This window comes from Geotrypetes seraphini, chromosome 1 (genome assembly GCF_902459505.1).
Source record: "Geotrypetes seraphini chromosome 1, aGeoSer1.1, whole genome shotgun sequence".
Taxonomy (NCBI): Eukaryota; Metazoa; Chordata; class Amphibia; order Gymnophiona; family Dermophiidae; genus Geotrypetes; species Geotrypetes seraphini.
The window spans coordinates 482780967-482806025 of record NC_047084.1 but is presented as its reverse complement, the minus strand read 5'-3'; the positions used below and the strand labels follow the sequence as shown (position 1 = coordinate 482806025).

The following is a 25059-nucleotide window of genomic DNA, read 5'->3' as shown; positions in this document are numbered from 1 at the left end:
CCTCCCGACCTGCACGGCCCAACCCAGCACCAAAAAGTTGGGAGCAGGAGGGGTGCTCAGTCCCTCCTGTTCCTAGGCCTCCCACCCTCCGTCCCACCCCTGGTTGGCCCCGGTGCCTTTGAAATAGTTGGGAACAGGAGGGGTGCCCAGTCCTTCCTGCTCCTTCCAACAAGGATCGCAGCTATCTTCGGGAGCAGGAGGAGTGCCCGGTCCCTCCTGCTCCTTCCGACAAGGATTGCCGCCATCTTTGGGAGTAGGAGGGGTGCCCGGACCCTCCTGCTCCTACACTGATCTTCGGGAGCAGGAGTAAAGTTTTCCTGCTCCTGCTTCCCGGACCGGCCGCCACCCAGTAGCCCCACCCCAGCACATCATCTGATGCATGGGGAGAGGCCTAAGGCCCTGATTGGCTCAGGTTCCTCCCTTTGGAAGGGCCTGGGGCACCTCAGCCAATCAGGGACTTCCTTAGGGAGGAGTCTAAGGAAGTCCCTGATTGGCCACTTTACTCCTGCTCCCGAAGATGGCGGCGATCCTTGTCGGAAGAAGCAGGTGAGTGGGCCAGGCCCGACGGCCTGGGCCGACATGGGGTGGGCCAGAGGGTGGGAGGCCTAGGAGCAGGAGGGACTGAGCATCCCTCTTGCTCCCAAATTTTTGGTGCTGGGGTTGGGCCGTGCCGGTTGGGGGGGTGGCCGTGTTTGGGGGGGCGCATTTTTGTGAGGGGATACATATTTTTTTGACAGGCCTGCCTGTGTTTTTTATTCTTTTTCTTATGGGGCAGATATTTTGCGTGTGTAACACACACAAAATATCTGTACCATGGAAAAAAATGAATAAAAATGATAGACAGCCCTGTCAAAAAACCTGCAGACCTGTCGGTAACTCAGTTACCGACAGGTCTGCAGCAGTCAGGTTTGTTAGTAGTAAAACCCGACTCAAAATAGCCAAGCAATTGCTAGTTAATCAATCGCTTGGCTATTTTGCATGGGGTTTTATTAATTTGCATGGGAGGATTGGGATCGGATCGCTATAGGCCTTAGTGAATAGTGCAGGAGGGAAATTTGGTCGCAAAGGGCTCGCAAACCGATCGGTACATGATCGGTTTGCTTAGTGAATCTAGCCCTATGTATGGTGCTTGCAGGGCAGCAGCCTCTCTGGATGGTCAGCTAGATGAGTAGTGAAGTAGAGGTGATTTCCTTAGGCCAGACAGGCCTAACCAGAGAAGGCATTAGAGAATACCACCGTCTCTGGCAATATTCAAATCCATGCTAAAAGTCCTCTTTCTTGAAGCCACTAAGTCCTAACTCCAACCTACTTATAAAGCACCCATATCTGTTTGTCATTCCCTCTATAGTTCCCTACCTGAGCAGCGTGTATACATTCACCCCTTTTGTCCTATTTGTCTGTCATAATTAGATTGTAAGCTCTTTTGAATAGGGACTGTCTCTTGTGTGCTTAATGTACAGTGCAGAGTGCATCTGGTAACACTAAAGAAAAAATAAGCAGTAGTAGAGATTCACATATAGGTGGTCGGTGACCCGGTCATTTGGGGAGGCAAAAGGGGACTGAGTTTGGGGCTGTAGCAGGGCTAGAGTGAGAGGTGGCATGGTGACACAAGTTAATGAACAACAGGTCATTTTTTAATATAACAGGGACTCTATAAAGGAATTGCTCTAAAAGAAATCCATTGACTACAATTAATTCAAAACACTGTAATAAAAATTATAATGAATAGGAAAAAATTTGACCATGTAACTCCTCTTCTCAAAGAAACTCATTGGCTGCCAGTTGTCCACAGAATCACCTTTAAAATAGCATTATTAACATTCAAAATATTAACAACTAAAGCCCCATCATTTCTAGAAAGGTATATTATTCCATATATTCCTACCAGAAGTTTGAGATCAGAGGACAAAAACCTTACAGCAATTCCATCGCTTAGTATAATAAATACAAGAAAAGATACGATCTTTGCTGTTACCACGCCCACAATATGGAACTCTTTACCAGCACTTATTAAGGAAGAAAAATAGTTAGGTTGTATAAGGATGCCTTTGAGACATAATCACCGGATTCTGTTTTTGACCCCATTCATTGCAGAAACTTTCATATCCTTTGTCCTGGGCCTCGAAAAATTAAAATAAATAAATAAAAATCTTTTTAATTTTCTTTTTCTTTTTTTATTATAGTTTTAAAATTTTTACACCCCCCCATTGTACTTACCTTTGTTGTTTACTTTACTATGCTTACCACTTCCCCTATGTATAAGTCTGTAAAGTTGTTAGTTTTTTATTTATTTATCGATTTTAAACATTATCATTATCATTTTATACAAATAATAATAAGAAAAGAGAAAAAGAAATACCAAAATTTTACAAACATTGAAGGATATTCCTTACAACATTACCCTTTAATCTCTAGTCCACATAATGGGAGAATATTCCTGAAATTAACTTAGGAATACAATAAAATATAATCATGATCAAGTCTGTAAAGTTTGTGTTTGTTGTAGTTAGTAACTGAGAACCTGTTTTTAATTGTAAATCGCTTTGAATTTATGATATTGCTATATATCAAAATTTTAATAAAACTTGAAACTTGACAGACCCCTCAACTGTGTTGCTCTGGTGCAGTTGCATATGGTTAATCAACACCAAACCCTATTGAAGTCACTTCCTATAAAACAATTCTACCATACCATAGAGCACTAACTTCCAGGAGTCACACAACAAGGGCCTACCTAGGGAAATATAGCACTGTACATATTGCAGTGGGCAGTACGATCAAAGCACCTACTGGGAAAACTAAATAAGCCAACTGAGAGCCAGTTTCTCTGATATCGCCGGTAAAATTCAAAAGGCCCCTGTTGCAGCCATAAATGTAATAATTTCAAAAAGATAAGTCATTCTTGAAGAATCGGGCATGTGAATGAGGTTCACGGAGGGTTGCCAAATTTACATGAGATGAGTCGCTGGTGATAGCAATTAGCACATGCACAGAATAGTCCACAGAGAGAGGTGTAAATATGTGCATGTGCCAGGAAATAGCTCTGCTGTAGGCACAGATATTGTGGGCGTGCCTTATTGCGAGTACAATATGTACACACGTCATAGGCACGCATCACATGCAGCTGTTGTGTCAATCATAGGTATGCCCAACTATTGGATGGAAGAGAAAGGAAGGTAGGTGCAAGTGTCGGCTTTCAATAAGCGCACATAAGATATGCCTTTAGTACATGCGCCCGAGACACGTGCTTTTAGGATTTTTTTCCCAGAAATTATTATACAACTGTACTACTATAATTTATGTGAATGGTGTATTTTAAAAATTTTTTATAATGAGCCACAGCCAGAAACACATGCCTGAGACACGCATTTCACAGTTCCGGCACCTCCAGACCAGCTGGTAATTTTTGGTCATCAAAAGCCAATGCCGCGCTTGAAGAATTACCTGGCAATGATGGAGATTCACCCAGAGTACTTGTTTAAATATTAATGAGTCCATTTTACTACCATTTTAATACTTATGACTTCATTGTAATACATTTGCATGGCAGAGTCGGAGGCTGCTAGGAAACTCGGAAAAGACCATGGTGAGCCGTTCTGATAATCATGTGATAAAATATTGCCATGCTAAACTGGATGGAGCTGATTTAGCGACCATCGTTAAAGGCGTGGTAAGTTTTGAGAATCTAGCCCTTAATACAGAATGCAGAATAACAGATGGATCCTCATTAACTATAGAAAACGTAACCACAAACTGAAAATAGAAATAAATAGACAAAAATTAAACTGAATCCCCCGAAATTCAGACTCTGAATATAGCACACCAAAGAAAAAGTGATGCATCTCTCCTTCCACTGTACAAACTAAAAAGACAACAGATGTCATGTTCAAAAATTGGACACATTACAAATTAACAAATAAAATTTATTGGACTAATTTAATACATTTTGACTAGCTTTCATAGGCCAAACTCAAATTAGATTTTGGCCTCTGAAAGCTAGTCAAAAAAATGTGTTGAATTTGTTCAATAAAAAGGTATCATCTTATTTTTTGTCTAATTTTGATTTATTAACCTTTAAACTGGACTAACATCACTACAACACAACTTCACCCTAAATTAAATATAAAATTATTTTCTCTACATTTGTGGTCTGGATATTTTAATCTTTCCAAATTGTATAGGTCCCAGTCTCCAGTTATTGTCATAGATAAAGACCCGAATGATCCATCCAGTCTGCTCTGTAATCACAATTTCATGATTAAATTAAAATGTATTTTTCTTTGTTATTTCTGGGCCATTGAAGCTCACTCCAGCCTAACCAAACCATATCATTTGCTGGATTCAGACTGTGAAAGTTAGTTCATTCATATTCTAATTAGCGATCCTCTGTGTTCATCCCACACTTTTTTGAATTCCATCAAAGGTTTCCTCTCTACCATCTTTCCTGTCTTCTCTTAGCTCTCTTTCTAGGGTCTCCTGTTCATTTGTGTTAACAGTTTACCATTTTATTTAATTTTATATACCACCTAAATACCATAACAAACTCAGCAGTTCTTTTACTCTCTCCTCCTATCTTCTTTAAGTTCCAACACTACAATTTCCAACACTGATCTTTTTCTTTCAGCTTTATTTCCAATTTTTCAGCCTCTCTGAACATTCATATTTCATTCATTCATTCTATCCAGTCTTCCATCTCTCTTCTTCATTCACCTACAGTTTTCCATATCTTTCCCTCACCCTGGCCCTCCCATTCCCCTTCTTACTTCCCATTCTTTCATTTATTCTTTCATTTTGTCTTCTATCCAACATCTTCTTTGTCTTTCTGTCCCCCTGCAGCATTACCCCATTTTCTTTCTCTGCATGTCTCTTGTCCTCCATTCAACTTTTCTTTGTGTCTTTCTCTTTCTCCCCCATCTAGCATTACCCCATCTAACATTATCACATTCTTTCTCTCACTGTATCTCTCCTCCCCATCATTACTGTTCTGTGTCTCTTCTCCCCCAAACCAACATTAGCCATTCACTTTCTCTCACTTTCTCTCTCTCTCTCTCTCTTTTTCTTCTCTTCCATCATTACCTCATCTCCCTCCCTCCCTCTCTCTCTCTCTCTCTCTCTTTGCTCCCCATCCCAATCTAGCACCCCCCATTTTCTCTTCTTTTTCTAATTCCTCCCTCTTTTCTTTTGGTAGTGTTCCCTTGTAGATGAAGGTTGGAGGTAGTCAGCATCAAAAGCAATGTGAAGGCACGCAAAATCAGTTTCCCATGTTGGAGGGATGTAACCAGCAGAGCTAGCTGTGGCTTGTGGAGGAAACTGGTCTCTGCAGCAATGCCAGCAGGACAGAAGGGAAAGTGACAGTTTGGGCTGGGGTCATAGAGAATGATATGGGGACAAAGTTTGTCCTTGTCTCCTCAGGCTCTGTTCCCATCCCTGCCCCATCCCCGCAGGCTCTGTCTCTGTCCCTGACTTGTCCCCATGAGCTCTGTCCTTGCCTCTATCCTCATCCCCGTGGACTCTGTCCTCATTTGCACTAGCCTCGAACACTTATGATTTTATATTTAAATTTTTTTTATTATTATTCAAGTATAAAAAAGGACAATATTCTGTACAACTATTTATAAATCACAAATAGAACCTTCCATTTTGATCTGGTTTTGGTACAACCTTCCCAAGATTCAGTCGTCTGTGCTTCTACATTATCTAGGAAGATAACTGGATTGTCTTTCATAGGTGTAGAAGAGAAGCAACACTGTATAGTGGATGAACAGGAAAATATCTATCTATTAAATGTTGGAAATGCTCCTTGATACCAGCAATGATGGATGAATCTGTTGCAGTAACAGTAAGATGCTTGAGCAGTTGGGCACATGATGATTGAGTCTGATCAGCAGAGAGAAATCTTGTTGCTTCATCAGAGGCAGACAAGACACAAATGATGTCATTTAAAAGAAGTTAATTTAAATCCAAAAGCAGCTTTTGCAGATTTTTGAAAATCATTGAATTCAGATGCCAGTTGTCTAAGTTGTGTTAAGCTTTTAAATATTGATACTAGCATTTTATAGATACTGTTCCATCTAGTTGGTATAGCCTGTTTAAGGGGACAAAGATTGCTCCTGTCCCAATCCACATCCCATCCCCGCAAGCTTTGTCTTCTTCTCTGTCCCATCTCTAGAGGCTCTGCCCCCATCCTTACCCTGCAGGCTCTGTACCTGTCCCCACCTTGTGGTTAACCTTGGGTACCTGTCCCCATGTCATTCTTTAGCTGGGGATGCTTAAACCTTTCAAAAGCAAAAATAGCTTCTACAAATAAACACAGGCAAGAATATCCCAGTCCTCTTTATTTAGTCTATTCACACCCTTCCCAAGTTCTTATACAGGATGCCTATGGGAAGGGTTACCAGATGTCTGGATTTCCCTGGACATGTCTGGGCGTCCGGATGGCTTTTCAAAACCCGGCACTTTATTCAGGTTTTGAAAAGCTGGTGTGATTGGAGCAGGGGCTGGAGTGCATTTGCGCATGCCACAGGGAGAGAAAACTCAAAACTGCAGCTGCCCATGCCATGAAGTGGGAAAGTCTCACTGTGTTAGTAGCTGATTGAGATGGATCCTACATCCAAACTGTCTGGAACTCTCAGTAAGAGGGAGACAATGGTACTACTAGAATGGTCTTTCTGCTTGAGGTTATGGAGGTTTTGGGTGGTATTCAAAGGACTCTAGGTAAGCAGAGTGTCCCCACTGCCTTTGCCCTCAACTGTGCATTAGTAAGACTCCAATGAGTCTCCTACCATGGCCCATCACACAAACTCAAGCTAGAGTGAAGGCTTTAGAAATTAATTCACTGATAGAGGGAGCCATAGGGTCCAAGAATGGATATATGGGCCTGTCTGAAAAGCCAGGAGTTTAAGCAAGATTGTCTGCTGAGAACAAGACAGAATGAAAGAGTAATTGTTGATTTTTTTCTCCTCACATGCTGCTGCCGCTACAAGTTTGGTACAGTCAGGGGCTAAAGAGGAATCTAGCATGTTGCTGCAAAGCCACTCCATCAATTTTTCTTGCTTTTCAAGAATTTCTGTCAGGAGAGGGGAGTGGGACACTCCAAAGAAATTAAAGCCTTACAAGCATGTGACTAGGCATATCCCAGGTAGTACCGGTAATTGCATTTTCTCTTCAACCCTTCTCACAGGTATGTGGGGCAGGAGCACACAGTAATCTTAAATGCCACTAGTCCCTCTAGATTAGAGAGCAGTGATGAATAAAGAAATCATTTTTTTCTTTCCGAAATCATGCCTCAGAGGGAGGAAAGTATGGCACAGCTGAAAAATATTTTTCTGGGATCAATGGCTATTTGAAGGCATCTTCTTTTTTTTTTAATCTTTATTTTCATTTTATCCTTTTGACAAAATATTAGTCAATAATAAGTAATAATACAATACCAGTTTTAACATCTTTAAATAACAAGAAAAATATGGCAAAACAAATTACATCAAATAAGCAATTGTATCAGGAAACACCCTTCTATAGTTCAAAGGTACAAAACTAGACCCAGAAATCAAATATACTGGTTTGTATAGTTGGTCCTTAATTTGGGGGGGAACAGCTGTGAATTCACTGAACTTTACTAATTAAAATATACAAAGAAAAATAAAGAAGTGGCTGATTGGGCTCTAGAACTAAACTTCACTGAGCTGGTACTGAAGTAGAGAATCTCTCAAGATTACTACACTTGCTCTTTGGCAGAAATAAATTTTATCAACTGTTGAGGTTTGAAAAAGACATATCTATTCCCTTGATAGACCATCACACATTTACAGGGGTATCTCAGAATGAACGTCGCACCCAACTGTAATACCCGAGGTCTCAATATAAGGAACTGTTTTCTTCTCTTTTGGGTAGATCGTGACATATCTGAATACATTCTCACTAGTTTTGACATAAATGGAATATCCTTAAATTTAAAGAAGAGCTTAAGCATCCATTCTCTGTCCAAATCAATTGTAAATTGTACAAGCAGCGTAGCTGTTGCCGGTGCCTTATTATTGGATCTCTAAGAAATTTGTCAAATCCAAACTATCAGCAGATAGATTCTGCTGGTTTGGGTTCTGAATTGTTGGTCTAGTTGGTAGATAGTAAATTTTTGAGAGAGGCGGATAAGAGGATTCAGGAACTTTCACAACTTCTCTCAAATATTTCTTAAATGTATCTTGCACTGGTATAAATGGTAATTTTGGAAAATTTGTAATCCGAAGATTACATCTCCCAGTTATGTTCTCCAGCATTTCCACCTTAAAATTAAGATTTCTACTGTCCATAACCCACATTGAGGCCTGGGACTCCACATTTTTTATTCTGGTCTCATGTCCATCCACTTTATTTTTCAGGCTAGATAGTCTATTTTTCAAGTCCAAATTTTCTGAAACAACCATAGTATAACGTGCTGTAAGTTGCTGCATTCGGGTCCCCAAAGAGAGTTGCAAATTAGATATTGCTTCCCAAAGTGTTTCCATATTAAAAACCTTGGGTCTTTGCATAGGTACAAGTTCTAAACCCAGACCCTCTGATGGAATTAAAGTACCTGCAACCTCAGCAGAAGATGAATTCAACTTAAGAAAATCCTGAGGAATCCGCTGCTTCAGCTCCTCCAGGTGCTCCAATGGCTGAATTAGCTTCACTACTCCCCCTGCTGAGTCGGCTCCCACACTCAGCTGGTCGGGAGAGAGAACACTCCAGGCCGCTCTTTCCTCCAGTTCGTGCTCTAACGCCCCAAGGCAACTCGGAGGACTCCGCTCCTCCGGAGATAGAGATGTTGCCTCGAGGGAGAGTGTCGACGCTCCAGCTTGCGTGCCTCTCACAGCCGAGGGAAACTCCGACTCACTTGTTTGGGCCCCACACTAGAGAAAAGCGTCCATCGGGCCCGTTGCCGCTAAGGATTCATCTGGGAAAATCCGGGGCTTAGATTTCCCTTTGACCATCGATATGGTAAGAAGCAGCTCCCAGGCAAATCCATTGCATCTTAGCTCCAGCTATCAGCCGCCATCTTAGTTGAGCCACTCCCTCTCCAGGCATCTTCTTTTTTATACAGCTACAGATTGTGCCTGTGTCACATGCACTGACAGAGAAAAGGGGATGTTTTCTAAGTACTTACCAACCAGTCACGCAAATCATATGAGTTCTCTCATGGGAAAAATGTTTTGTTTTTTTTTGTTTTAGTTTCACTTACTGGCTTCACCTGAACTCAGTCATGCAATTCACATCGTCCTCACAAAGTGTTAGAAAATCAAATCATTATTGTAAAGAAATTACCCCCCTAAATCCATTTTTACATATGCTGCATCTTTTCCCCAGCACTCACCACCCCTGCTCCTAGCTGTTGTTTCTTAGAAAAGTCACACTGATACAGTCAAAAATTCAAACTATTCTATTTTGTAACATACGATATATAGGCCACATAGAGCTAGAAATTGGAATAAAAAATGGAGGCCTGGATGAAAATGATGTTAGATTTAGTGGAATAGGTATGAGAATGATGCATTTATACCATCTTCTTATTAGTTTCTTTGGCAATACTAGGTTTAAATGCTAGAAAGTTTTCAGTTCAGCATGTTTTTGATTACATAATTTTTTTGTGCCCAGCAGTCCACTCACGCGGCGGACTCCGGGTCAAAGACCAGTGCTCTAAAATTAGTCCAGCCTCACCTGTGTACGTCCCAGTTTAGCAGGAACTTGTCCAGTGTAGTCTTGAAACCCTGGAGGGTGTTTTCTCCTACAACAGACTCCGGAAGAATGTTCCAGCTCTCCACCACTCTCTGGGTGAAGAAGAACTTCCTTACGTTTGTACGGAATCTATCCGCTTTTAACTTTAGAGAGTGCCCTCTCATTCTCTCTACCTTGGAGAGGATGAACAACCTGTCTTTATCTACTAAATCTATTCCCTAAGCTGCGGTAGAGGTTTCTACCACAGCCCGGAGTGCTAAATGCTCCAATACTGCTCATAGAATTCCTCTGAGCATTAGAGCAGTGTCGGAGCATGTAGCGCCCTGGGCTGTGGTAGAAACCTCTACCGCAGCTTAGTAAAAGAGGGCCTTAATAGGGAGATACTTTTGAAACCAATAGGAGGAAATATTTTTTCACTCAGAAAATAATTAAGCTCTAGAACTTGTTGCCAGAGGATGTGGTAAGGGGGTTAACATAGCTAGTTTTACAAATGGTTTGGGCAACTTTCTTGGAGGAAAAGTCCATAGTCTGCTACGGAGACAGACATGGGCGAAGCCAGTGGATCGGTAGCAAGGAATGTTGCTACTATTTGGGTTTTTGCCAGGTACTTGTGACCTGGATTGGCCACCATGAAGACGGGATACTGGGCTAGATGGACCACTGGTCTGACTCAGTAAGAATATTCTTATGTTCTTATGATAATTGGCACTTAACATCTCATAATTGCTAATAATTTGACAAAATGGAAATTTAGGCGCCAGGATTCTCAAAAACCCACATTAAAAAGCGACGGTCTCCCACTGTCCACCAACAACTCCACCTCCCCAGCAGCGGGAGAAATGACCACATTCTTCCACTGCCCTAAAATCCCGGCCGCTGCAGGAGAGATGCCCACACTCTCCTGCTGCCCTAAAATCTCCACCACGACCGGACCTGATTCCTCCCCCCCAGAGAGAGATGCCCACTCTCACCTGCTAGCAAGTGACCCCCCCTCCCTGTCTCTGCTACCCCCCCTTCCCCTTACCTCAAAAAATAGATGACCCGGAGAGACGCAGACTCCCTCTTCCCAGCTGCCTGTGCCATCTAAAATGGGCCTTCCCCTCCCCGGTGCATCTTGGGATGTACTGGGAAATGGCCTGAAGCTCTGATTGGCCCAAACACCTAAGTCCCCTCCGGTGGGAGGGGCCTTAAACAATTTGGGCCAATCAGAGCCTCAAGCCCCTCCCTGGATGCACCGGGGAGGGGCCTTAGGCTCTAATTGGCCCAGACACCTGGGCCAATAAGAGCCTCAGGCCCCTCCTCAGTGCATCCTAAGATGCACCAGGGAGGGGACGGCCCATTTTAGATGACGCAGGCAGCTGGGAGGAGGGAGCATTATATAATATGGGTATTAGAGCCCTAGTATGTTTCGTGTTAGGACAAAATCTTGTACCAAGAAACCCCCCCCCAAAAAAAAACCAACTTGTACTATAACTATGGCAAATTGTAATCTACTAACTGTATACTATATATGTTAACCTGTAACCTGTACGGACAACGGGATAGAAAACAAATTAAATAAATAAGGTTAGGCACAGCTCTCAGGCATAATTGGTATTCTATAAACCAACCAGGGAAAAATGCTTGAGTACCTGAATAAATTAATGTAAACCGTTCTGAGCTCCCTTGGGGGAACAGTATAGAAAATTGAATGAATGAATAAATAAATAAATAATGATTGGTAAAATAGAAGCTGATATATAAAATTAGGCTTAATTTTGAAAAGGATTCTGTGGAACAGCAATGAAAAAAATGCTTAGAAAGTGAATAAAAACTGCAGGTAGCTTCAACAAGTAATCAGTTTCCTCAACAGTAGCCAAGATATGGTCAAAATCATGCCTTTCACTTTTTTTTTTCTGCTGTAAAAACTGTGCAGACTGTTCCAGCAGGCAATCTGATAGTTTGCTGCTGAGAAGTTGCCACACTCATTCTTCTGGCACCATCATTCTGAGATAACTACCCATCTATTATTAAAAAATGAAAAACAAAACAAAACAGGATTTGCTGAGGTCAAACTCAGTCACTGTGCAAACAACAAATTGCTCAGAAGTAGATAATGCTGACAAATCCAAGTATCTCTCATGTGACTTACAGCAAACTTGAAATATATTTTGATCCACTGAAAAGCAGAAGTGAAACCAAAAGTAAAAAAAAGCCTTGTGTATGCAAACACTGATTTGTCTCTATAGAAGCCTGCTTTGTGGGTGAACATACTCCTTGACTATGTCCAGGAAGAGGCAATTTTCATTGTGTTTAGCACCCCCCAATACTTTTGAACAGTTGGTTCCTCTGATTATCCCTATCTGTCATAAGAACATAAGTATTGCCATACTGGGACAGACCGAAGGTCCATTAAGCCCAGTATCCTGTTTCCAACAGTGGCCAACCCAGGTCACAAGTACCTGGCAAGATTTCAAATTGTAAAACAGATGATTTTATGCTGCTTATTCTAGGAATAAGCAGTGGATTTCCCGAGGTCCATCTTAATAATAGCTTATGGTCTTTTGTTTTATGAAATTATCTAAACCTCTGAATCTATTTTCTTTCAGTGGATTCTACATTGACAGCTCTTGATAGCAGGTCACCAATGCATTTAGTTAGTCCTCTAAATAGATTATGACACAACCTTTATGCAACCGTTATTTCTAATGTGCCACATAAAAATTCTAAACACAGATCCTGTATTAAGAATGGCTGAGAAGGTAATCTCCTTGCAGTGTGTGTATGCCAGGGGTGTCCAATGTCGGTCCTCGAGGGCCGCAGTCCAGTCGGATTTTCAGGATTTCCCCAATGAATATACATGAGATCTATTTGCATGCACTGCTTTCATTGTATGCTAATAGATCTCATGCATATTCATTGGGGAAATCCTGAAAACCCGACTGGATTGTGGCCCTCGAGGACCGACATTGGACACCCCTGGTGTATGCCTTCAAGTTGACCACTGACCTGTTGCTGTACAGTGAGGAATCTTGCTGTGATGTTTCAAAGCAGAATACAGGAGTGGTCTGCTGTTACTTTCTCCTGTGCAGTATGTGGCTCCACTATGTTGCTGCTGCCCAACATGGGGCCCTGCAGCCTATGGTGCATGGTGTTCCCTGGTGCCCCCCCCATCCAGGTGCTAGCCAGGCCTGACCCTGCTTAGTTTCTGATAGCAAGGGTAGGCCTACCCAAGGCAGCCAGGCTGTAGGTGCCTCCTTACAGCAGACAAAGAAAATCTGCCTAGGCTGCCTCCTCTATCATCAATCAAACAGTAGTTTGTGATGATTCAGATATCATGTGGTTCCCAACCCTGCCCTGGAGGACTACCAGCCAGTCAGGTTTTGAGGATAACCCTAATGAATATGCATGGAGAAGATCTGCATGTCTGTCACCTCAATTATATGCAAATCTCTCTCATGCATATTCATAAGAACATAAGAATTGCCGCTGCTGGGTCAGACCAATGGTCCATTGTGCCCAGCAGTCCGCTCCTGCGGTGACCCTTAGGTCAGAGTAGCCTCACCTGCGTACGTTCCGGTTCAGCAGGAACTTGTCTAACTTTGTCTTGAATCCCTGGAGGGTGTTTTCCCCTATAACAGCCTCCGGAAGAGCATTCCAGTTTTCCACCACTCTCTGGGTGAAGAAAAACTTCCTTACTTTTGTACAGAATCTATCCCCTTTTATCCCCTCTCGTTCTCTTTACCTTGGAGAGGGTGAACAACCTGTCTTTATCTACTAAGTCTATTCCCTTCATTATCTTGAATGTTTCAATCATGTCTCCTCTCAGTCTCCTCTTTTCAAGGGAGAAGAGGTCTAGTTTCTCTAACCTCTCACTGTACGGCAACTCCTCCAGCCCCTTAACCATTTTAGTCGCTCTTCTCTGGACCCTTTCGAGTAGTACCATGTCCTTCTTCATGTGCAGTGACCAGTGCTGGACGCAGTATTCCAGGTGGGGGCGTACCATGGCCCGGTACAGTGGCATGATCACTTTCTCCGATCTGTTCATGATCCCCTTCTTAATCATTCCTAGCATTAGAGCTATCCCAAAATCCCAACTGGCTAGTGGTCCTCCAGGACAGGGATGGGAACCATTGATTTATGACACATTGTTCACAATTTTCCTACCGTGCAGCCTGATTCTGCTCTATTCTGTAAGATTTCAGATGTCAAGCAGGGCTGAACCTGGCCAGTACCTGGATAGCAGATCCCTAAGGAACCCTGAGAACTGATAGAAATAGTGCACAGAAGTCACAACGGAGCAATCCTTTTACCTGCCAGTACCAAACTTAGGCTCGAGGGTGTTGTTAAGAGCAATGTCTTCCAGGTGCAACATTAAAACCAAACTGACCACCATTCTGTAGACATTAAAGATTCCAAGCTGCTCTTCAGAAGAATATATACGCTAATCCTAATGTCATTCCCTTAATGCAGCAAACTGACCTACCAAAGTTTACAGCTTGTAGAAACAACTCAGTGGAACTTAGCAAAAGCCCTGTCAAATTACTGCGTTCAAGTGTCTCATGTAAAAGGGCTCTACAAAATATACAGAAAACTGAGTTTTACTACTTGGGATCTAGCTAGGTACTTGGGACCTGGGTTGGCCATTGATGGACCTTCAGTCTGTCCCAGTATGGCAATTCTTATGTTCTTATGAGTTTTCCATGAATTCCATTTATGTGTTCATAATATTTATCTGACTGCAAGGAAAATGCTAGTACCTAAGTGAGATTACCAGGGTGACTTGGCTTTTCTGCCAACATATTTACTAATTTTTTTTCTAAGATTTTATTTTGTTTCATGGGCATTATTTGTTGACTGTCAAGTTGATTTAAAGGTGTCTTCTAGAATGTTAAGTGCCAGAATATGCCTGCTCCATCAGCCATTACTGAAAATGGCATTTTGACAGGCAAAATCAGGAAGATGAGGGACATCAAGTTTCCAAGTTTATTTAAAAGTTGATAATCCGCTACATTAATCTAAAATTAAGGTGATATATAAAAATAAGACATATAGTCGTACTGAAACAGGAAGGGAAAAGGGGAAAGAACTACATCGTCAAATAGGATAGGAAGACATTTAGGGATAATACACAGGGAGGGGGCCCATCTGTAATAAATATTTAACGGACAGAAAAAATTATAAATCGAAAGCATCTTTAAATAAGAATGCCTTTAGTTTAGATATAAATCAATCTAATGACATTTCCTCGTCTAGCTGGGTTTGAATAGAATTCCACAGCATGGAGGCGGTCACTGAAAATATCGTTGAACAAGTCGTGCTAATGTGTCTTAGGGTAAGAATGTTGGGTGTTAGAATGGAGGGATCTTGCTGGAGTATATGGAATTAGAAGTATATCTATAAATTCTGGGGATTTGGTGGCAAGTGCTTTGAAAGTTAGGAGCAATATTTTTATATGTAACTCTATGTGAAATTGGGAGCCAGTGGGCCTTAATCAGAAGTGGAATTAAATGATCAAATTTCCTCACCTTTGAAATACATTTTATCAAAGTATTTTGTACTATTTGCAGACATCTAAGTTCTTTTTGTGAGATTCCTTGTAGAATGTGTTATAGTAATCAAGCCTTGGCCCCTCTTACCGCCTTATGACACTTGCTTTGATGTTTGTGCTTTTTCCAGTTTTCTTCCGTTTTTGTCCTTTTCCATTCCTTAAATGAAGTCTTCTTGTCTCTGATCACCTCCTTCACTGCTACAGTGATTTTTACTCATCCAGTTAAGGATATTGTTAGTCGGAGCCTTTGTAAAAAAGGTCAATTTGTGGAGGCAAGTGGGGAGGCAGAAGGTGAGGAGGTGTGAGCTCATCTCCTAAGGCCTTGAAAAAAAATCCTTCCCCCTGCTCCTCAAGACCCAAAAAAGTATGATGCCCTCAGAGCTGCTTTAAGTCATGGTCCACCAAGGGGCTGGCTACATTCATCAGAAGTGTTGTTAATAAGATGATTGATAGCAAAAGCTTCTTTGGAGATGTATTTCAAGAGAAATCTCAATGGAAAAACCAGTTGAATAAGAAGCTCATTCTGGTGCAGGGATTCTACCTTGGAGTATTCAGAAGTGTTCAGAAGAGAAGAAAGTGGTAGAAGAGGAATTCATCACACTGATTCAGATACCAAAAAGGGGACTCCCAAAACCTGATGAGTTCTGATCTGGGTTTTAGAATCAGGGGTAGCCCCTGATTTCTGATGAACTTTGTATATGATGGCTTTATATTATGGATATAACACACAAGAAAATGTTGTGGGTTTTTTCTTTTTTGTCAGTTACTATTCAACAAGTTCCTCTTTAAAGAGTTGTTTTTGGAATAACACAAATTGGTGTGGACTTTTCTGTGTTTTTATACCCTACGAGAGTATCTAAAGCTCTAAGGTTTTTCCCCTACTGGAGGCAAAAGATGTGCCCTGTATCCAAGTTTAGTATGAAAGGGAGCTACACATGAATGTGTGTAAAAGAATCACAGGTGGACAAGTGGCACGAGTTTCAAACTTGTTCAAACCCCTCTCTGTATCTGAAAATTGTACAAGCAGAATAAGCTGCAAGCTTATTCATTTCTTTTTCTAAATTCTTTTACTTAATTCTTAAGTCTATTGTGATGCTAGGAGAAGCAGTTGAAGAGCATTTTAATACACAGGGTCATTTCTGAAGTATAGTGCCATTCAAGTCTTGTAGACTGTTAAAGTGTAATTCTATAACTAGATGCTCTTGCTTCTGCATCCCTTTGTGCACATATATTCTGCAACAGGCATGGGTGGTGTCCTGTCAAAGAACTGCCAAAGGGAGGGGGTGGAACTCTAGCTTCCTGTTTCCCTTCTAAAGTTAAAATAGACAAAGGAAATGGTGTTTCCCCTCTAAGTTTTGACAGACAAGGGACTTCCTGGTCTCTCTAATAGGGTTCCACCATTCCCAGCATCTTCTGCCCTCCACTCTTGTAGCCTAACATCTGCTCCTTCTTCTTTCCCTCCCCGTCCTTGTAGCCTGACATCTATCGTCTCTCTTCCCTCTTCCTTTTCTCCCATGGTCCAGCGTTTCTCTCTCTTTCTTGCCTTACTCCCTTTGTCTAGTATCTCTCCATCACAACCTTCTGCATCTGGATCCAACATCTTCCTCTTTTTTCCCTCTTTACCTCCTGTGTATCTCTCCCTCCCTCTCATCCACCCCCATGTCCAACATCTCTCTTTCTCTCCCTCCCTTGTGCCCTCAGTTCAACATCTTTTTTTCTCCTTGCCCCCCCCCCCATAGCATTCTCTCCCTTTCACTGCCACGTCCAACATTTCTTCCTCTCTCTCACTGTCCATCACCTCTCTCCTCATGTGCCCTGGGTCAAACATCTCTCTCCCACCCATATAGTATCTCTCCCTTCTCCCCTCAACCATCATATCTAGATTAGAGTAGATTTGATATCGCAAAATCCAAAATTTGTTCTCAATTTATACATAATTTAAAACTAATGTCACATATTAGCAACAGACAAAAGATTATATAAGAACATATGAACATAAGCAGTGCCTCTGCCGGGTCAGACCAGAGGTCCATCCCGCCCAGCAGTCCGCCCCCGCGGCGGCCCAACAGGTCATGACCTGCCTTAATCACCAGAACGGGCCCCCTTGCCCCCTAGGTTTCTCATCGAAGTCCTATCTTCCCATCAATGTCCTAACCCTCCGGCCTTGCACCTGCACGACCTGGTGAGCTGTCTATACTTATGCAACACCCCAGCACCTCCCTCAGTACCCCACGATCCCCTTTTCCCTCAGGAATCTGTCCAATCCCTGTTTGAATCTCTGTACTGTACTCTGCCGGATCACTTCCTCCGGGAGCGCATTCCATTTGTCCACGACCCTTTGGGTGAAGAAAAACTTCCTTGCATTTGATTTGAACCTATCTCCCTTCAGTTTCTCTGAGTGCCCTCTCGTACCTGTCATCAATTCTTTTACCATTTTAATCCAAAACATAATGCTATGGTACATAGCTCCAATCTCATTCTAGCCTGCAGGAAAATTAAGGTTTTTAAACACTTTTGAATTCAATTTTGTCATACATAAAGAGGCAACATATTCCACAATATTACTCTCTTTCCCCCCCTGCACCATCTCTTTCTCCTCTCTACCCCTATGTCCAACATTTCTCCCTCTCTTGCCCTCTCCCCTCTCCATGCAACATTTCTTCCTCCTCTCTAACCTATATGCAATATTTTTCCCTTTCTCAGCCCTCTCCACTTCTTTCATGCATCTCTCTCTTCCTCTCTTCCACCCTATATCCAACAATTCTCTCTCTCACCCCTCTCCTCCCACGTGCTGCATTTTGCCTTTCTTCCCTCCCCCACCTCCCCACCTCACTCATAACTCTCTCTCTCTCTCTCTTCAATAAGTCAACGGTAGGGTAGAGAGTCCCACACGGCGCCTGCTGCTATCCTATAAACCTCTCCTCTGCTGCATCTCCCTCTTCTGTTACAACTTCCTGTTTCTGTCTGGGCAGGATGTGACTGAGGAGAGGTTAGCAGCAGGCAGCATGTGGGAATTTCTGCCTTTGCCAAAGACCTATTTGAAATGACATTTTAAAAAGATCCAGCGGTGTATGGGCCGGCAGGAGTGAGCTGTCTGAGCTGCTGCCTGGGCCCGCTCCGCTTTCAGAATGGCTGCAGTCAGTTCTCACGCTGGACCACCAGGAGCACTTAAAAAGGTACTGCAGGGCAGGGTGTGTTTTGAAAGGAAGGGCAGGTGAGGGTGTTTTAAAAGGAAGGGCCAGCGCCATGTTTTAAAAAGTAGTACCGTGGGGGGGGGGAGAGGATAAAAATGTTAATCGGCTGGGACGGATTCCTCCTGTCCCAGCCTACCACTAGACCACAAGAGGTGAGGGGGGTGGTGGTAGGTTACAGGTCAGGGAAGGGGGGATAGGCTGCAGAGCCTAGCAGGAAGGGGGGACAGGGTGCAGAGCCTGGCAAGGAGTGTGGGGTTGGGTGCAGAGCCTGGCAGGGAGTGATGGAGGCTGGGTGCACAATTTGGTTCAGAATGTTTTTTTCTTGTTTTCCTCCTCTAAATCTGGGGTGCGTCTTATGGAGTGAAAAATACGGTAAGTATTAAATATAATCTAATCTAGATATTTATTTATTTAAAATTATTTATAACCTGCCTATCCACAAATCCAAGCGGAGAACAAAAATCACATACAAAATCACACTAAATAATACAAACAAGTACAAAACAGCGAAACAGAAACAGCATAAAAAAGAACTGGCCTAACTCAAACTGTCAAATGGCTCACACCAAAGAAGCGCTCAAACAACACAGTTTTTACCCCTTTTCTAAAATGCCAGAGCATGTTAGATTGGCGCAAAGACAGAGGTAAGGCATTCCACAGCGCCGGGCCCTGGACAGAGAGCATAGGCTTATGGTTCCCCTTAAGCTTTACAACTGCTAATGACGGAACTTCCAAGCTCAAATTATCTGAGGACCATAACTCACATGAAGGGCAATGCCACTGCAGAAGAGAGCGGACACTTGATGGACAGTTATGCTGAAGCACACAGAGAACTTTAAATTCAACCCGCATACCAATAGGAAGGCAATGAAGCTCTCGAAGTATCAGTGTAATGGAGGGGAGAAGGGAAAGATGCTCATAGGAGGGGAGAGATGAGGCACAAGAGAGGAGAGAGATAGAGAGATGATGGATAGTGAGACAGAGGCAGAAATGTTGAACATGGCAGTGGAAAGGAGGAAGGGAGAGAATGCTACATGGGGGGGGAGGGAGAAGAGAGATGTTAGACTGAGGGCATAAGGGAGAGAGAGAGATGTTGGACATGGGGTGGATGAGAGGGAGGGAAAGATACACAGGAGATAAAGAGGGAGATGGATCCATACTGCTGTCAATGCCTTAAAGCAACAAAGCATTGCTAATGTTGTATTACTGATTGTCAGATGCTCCTTAGAGGAAACAGCATTTTATTATCAACACTAGAGCACAAGTGTTTTGTGCATTTTTTCCTGGAAGTGGTTCCCCGACCCCTCCAAATGATTCAAAAAGATAGACACACTGAGGACAAGCACATTTGAGATATGGCCAGTTTTGAAACAAAAAGAGACACTTTTCAGTTTCGAAAATGGTCTTGTTTGCTACTAGATTTTCGTGTATGTGCCGCAAAATGTCCAAACTCGGATTTGGACGTCATATCGAAAATGGCCCTCCACCTACAGTATATTTGGTAGCACTATAGCAACAGTGGATACTTACTCTTTTTGTTGCAGGTACTCAATGCTTTCCTCTTTAAAAAGAGCACAGCAGAAACAAAAATGGCGATTATGCATGTTGGAACAATGTATGGCACGAGAGATCTTTGCAAATCTGAAGACTCCTCATCAGCTGGAAAAATAAATATATTGCACACAGTAGTGTTATGGGCTGTTATAGTAATAGCAATACAGAGAACAATTAATTTCATATGCACAAACAGGGCTAAATTCTACATAGGTCGCTAAAAGTTAGGTGCCAAAAAAAACTGGGGCTAAGCTAGTATTCTATTACAGCAAAGATGTGCACCAAATTTGTTATAGAAAACTAGTGGGAGTTAGCAGTTACGTAAGAACATAAGAAATGCCTCTGCTGGGTCAGACCCGAGGTCCATCGTACCCAGCAGTCCGCTCACGCGGTGGCCCAATAGGTCCAGGACCTGCGCAGTAATCTTCTATCTATACCCCTCTATCCCCTTTTCCAGTAGGAATTTGTCTAATCCTTTCTTGAACCCCCAGTACCGTACTCTGCCCAATCATGTCCTCTGGAAGTGCATTCCAGGTGTCCACCACACGTTGGGTAAAAAAGAACTTCCTAGTATTTGTTACTTTTCCGAGTGCCCTCTTGTTCTTTTATTTTTCGAAAGTTTGAAGAATCTGTCCCTCTCCACTCTCTCTATGCCCTTCATGATCTTGTAAGTCTCTATCATATCCCCTCTAAGTCTCCTCTTCTCCAGGGAAAAGAGACCCAGCTTCTCCAATCTCTCAGCATATGACAGGTTTTCCATCCCTTTTATCAGACGCGTCGCTGTCCTCTGAACCCTCTCGACTAACGCCATATCCTTCTTAAGGTACGGCGACCAATATTGGACGCAGTACTCCAAGTACGGGCGCACCATCGCCCGATACAACGGCAGGATAACCTCTTTTGTTCTGGCTGTAATACCCTTTTTGATTATACCAAGCATTCTATTCGCTCTCTTAGCAGCCGCTGCACACTGTGCCGTCGGCTTCATTGTCATGTCCACCAATACCCCCAAGTCCCTTTCCTGGGTACTCTTATTCAATAATATCCCTCCCATTGTATAGTTGTACCTCGAGTTTCTGCTCCCCACATGTAATACCTTACATTTCTCAACGTTAAACTTCATCTACCATATATTTGGCATGACCGTTTTTTGTTTTTTTTTAAATACAAAAACAAATGCTACAAAATCAAAAGTGAATGTCACAAAAATGAAAACAATGTTTTTTGTAACATTACTTTTGAATATACTTACCATATTTAATCCCCGTCTACGTTTTATGATTCATCTTCAGCTATATTCAGCTGTAGCTTGTTTCACCACAATTGGCTCAGCCCTTAAACATAAACTCACAGCATCTCTATATCCTCAATAGAACCCGTATCGAATTTCGTCTTTATATAATTCTTTACAAGGTAAAAAATTTATGCTTGATTTCTTCGATTTAAGCGTCAACACCAATTGTACACCTTTTTAATTGTGGGTTATTGAGTATATGTTCTTTTCTGTTTTAGTATTTCTTATATTATAACTATTAAAAGGTAGGTACAGTCGTATAAATATGAAAAGTCAAAAAAAGAAACGTACTGTATGTTGGTTTATCAGAAAAAACACACTCACACTTAATCAGAGATCAACACAGAAGCAAAATAATAAGAGTGAATAAAAAAGACGGAGAAAAACGGGCTTCATCCACATTTGGCCGGGACTACAGTGCCCTAAGCCTCACATTTCATCACTGGTCCGAAAAAAACTCTATATATATATATAGAAATTTTCTTACACTCAGTCTTTCATAAATAGTTTCCACAAAAATCTTCTTCTTCTGTTAAATATATTGTGTGAATCAGTGATCAAATCTGTATAGGGCACTGTATAATCCCGGCCAAACGTGGATGAGGCCCATTTTTCTCCATCTTTTTTATTCACTCTTATTATTTTGCTTCTGTGTTGATCTCTGATTAAGTGTGAGTGTGGTTTTTCTGTTAAACCAACATACAATACGTTTCTTTTTTTGACTTTTCATTAGTATTTCTTATTGCAGTTATACTAACTATTTTATTTATTATTTTTATCCATCTGTATTGGTAGTGATGCTCCAGAGTTTTTGGTCCTTTGCGGGCATTATTACTATTGTTTTGTCCAAACTAGGTAGCTTTTCAGTCCTTGCCCTCTCTGGACATTAGACTGATTTCTAGCATTTATGGTTGACTTGGTTTTACTTTTGTTTCTACTTGGTTAACATATTGTTCTTCTTATTCCTTTTCTTTTTAAACTAACCCCCTCTTTTACGAAACTGCGATAGCAGTGTCTAGCGTGGGGAGCCGTGCTGCTGCCGATGCTCATAGGAACTCAATGAGCTATCGCAGTTTCGTAAAAGGAGGTCTAAAGCTTCGGTTTCAGTTTTATATTTTATACTCAATGTTTGAGAAGTTGATGTCTCTTTTGCTTAAAAAAATGTTTTTTTAATACTTTGGCTCTATATAGCTTATAAAAGAAATTCCCACCTAAATAATATAAGGGTCCTTTTACTAAGGTGCGCTAACCGATTTAGCATGCGCTAAATGCTAAGGCGCCCATAGAATATAATGGGCACCTCAGCATTTAGCATGAGCTAATCTTTAGCATGCGCTAAATTGATTAGCGTGCGCTATATCGGTTAGCACGCCTTATATAAGGACCCCATAATTTTTTTCACGGCACATAATTGCAGTTAATGTCTCAGCATTTCATGAAAAGATCTCTATTCAAAGGTATCTAATCTAATCTTCTATTTGTGCATCGCACATACTTATACAGGCTCAAGGCGACATCAAGAGAGGAGAGGGTCAGAAGAGGGGGAGGGGGAGAGGTGAGGAGGAGAGGGAGGGAGAAGGCAGGAGGAGGAGGTAGAAGAAGGGAGAAAAAGGAGAGAGGAGATTATGTGTCGAAAAGATGGGTTTTCAGGTTCTTCCGGTATGCCTTACCTTATCAATTAATACACTTTATTTTTTCAATACATCACGCTAGAGGTTCATTGAAGCTTTTAAACATCACCCACACATCCTTTTGGGTCTCCTTAGTCAACCATAATTTATTTCTACATTATTACTTATTCTGATTTTTTCCTTTACTCATTATTGTTTTTTGACAAGATTTATTGTGCATATTTCAGTCATTGGTTTTATGTATTGATTTTTACATATGGATTGTCCTGTTTAGTTTTATCCAATTTTATTTAATATTATTGTGCAATATTTATCATATCATGTGATTTTTTTATGGTTTTATCTTTATTTAACGGTTTAATAGACTCTTGATAAAGGCATCATTGCCTGAATAGTCTACGGCTGAGTGATTGACATCTTTTCCTCATGACTCTCTGATTTGGAGTGATATTGAAATAAAATTTTTTGAAATGAACACTGGACCAATGATTCAAGTTTGGGAACTGAACAAATCTGCATATTACAACGGATTATCTGCAGGATGAAATATATACTCTTTATATGATGGTCCACTATATGTAATGATCTATAATAAAGGCTCTTTTATTAGACATATGTTATGTATGGGAGAATTATAAAGCCAACATACGTACCTACATTCTTTTATAATATTGCTCATGGGCAGCAAATAGGGCTTCTGTGGCTCTGCTCCCACCTCCCTGTTCTTTTTGTCAGCAGTTGACTTACCAGGGCAGAAATTTATCCTGGAAGCCTCTGAATTAGTACCTCTGAGAGGGTCCTTCTTAAATATTTGGGCCCTAGTACAAGTCTTATGTGCTTTAATCCTACCCTGCTTAAGATCCAGTTGTTTTGGAAGGAGGTACATGTAGTTATCTTCCAGATAGTTATGACTCACTTTCCCACACTTTTGGGATTAATTTTAGGAGGTGACTCTTAATGGGTGCCAGTAATGTATCCAGAACCAACTTTATAGGGGAGGCCAATAGTTAATATCAGTGAGCATGACACTCCATTTCCTCTTCATCCCCTTCCCTCTTGCTCTTTCAAAAAAACAACAACAAAAAAACACATATCCTTAACTGATGGGAATCCCCAAACCTTGCCAGCTGTAGAAATTCAGATCTACCCTGAGTCTGATAAAGCACAGCAGTCAGTGGCAGCATTACCCACTGATATCATTGTGAGCATGCTCAGTTCTTGCACATTAACTGAGCATGCTCAAGGTGCTGGCACAAGTAGCTCAACCTGCTGCTGCTGCCGCCTGCTGTGCTATACCTGACTTGGGGTGGTTCCGGACTTCTTCAGCTAGTGGGACTTAGGGATCTCCGCCACCTACATGGTTGGTGCATCTGGTTGATTAAGAGTGTCTGAGGCAAAATTGGATGAGCCTAGGCCAGTCTAGGCCAACCCATGGTTAAACCTCTGAAGGGTATAAACTAAAATTATTGTCTGCCTATGCTAAGCTTGCCCTGTATCGATAGCATGGAATATTGCTACTCCTTGGGTTTTGGCCAGGTACTAGTGACCTGGATTGGCCACCGTGAGAACAGGCTACTGGGCTTGATGGACCATTGGTCTGATCCAGTAAGAACATAACATAAGAACATAAGAAATGCCTTCACCGGATCAGACCGAGGTCCATCAAGTCCGGCGATCCGCTCACGCGGCGGCCCATTTAGGTTCTCCATTTTGGAGACCTGAAATTACCGTATCCCCCAATATGATTTGCAAGAAGGTGTATATCCAACTTGCGCTTGAAACCCAGAAGAGTAGTCTCCGCCACAACATCCTCTGGAAGAGAATTCCAAGCGCCCACCACTCATTGTGTGAAACAAAACTTCCTGACATTTATCCTGAACCTGCTGCCACACAGTTTCAGGCTGTGACCTCTTGTCCGTGTCACATCTGAAAATGTTAGTAACGCTGCTTCTTGGTCTATTTTATCAAATCCTTTTAATATTCTAAAAGTCTCTATCAAATTGCCTCTCAGGCTATTCTTATGTTCTTATTTAATTCGTTTTATATCCCGTCTTCCCCAAAGAGTTCAGAGTGGGTTACAAGGTAACATACATAATAATTAAACAAACGAAATACAGGCAATATGGGCTATGGAGGTATTCGTCTTAC

General features: G+C 41.9%; 1 protein-coding gene across 1 annotated transcript in view; it reads right to left on the bottom strand.

Moving 5' to 3' along the window:
• Nucleotides 1-25059, bottom strand: part of LOC117350967 (programmed cell death 1 ligand 2-like) — an 80453-nt gene that overhangs the window by 5663 nt on the left and 49731 nt on the right. Inside the window, exon 5 of the mRNA XM_033925698.1 lies at nucleotides 19963-20091. Within this exon, the coding sequence (XP_033781589.1) occupies nucleotides 19963-20091 (129 nt within the window). The remainder of the gene's footprint in view (nucleotides 1-19962; nucleotides 20092-25059) is intronic.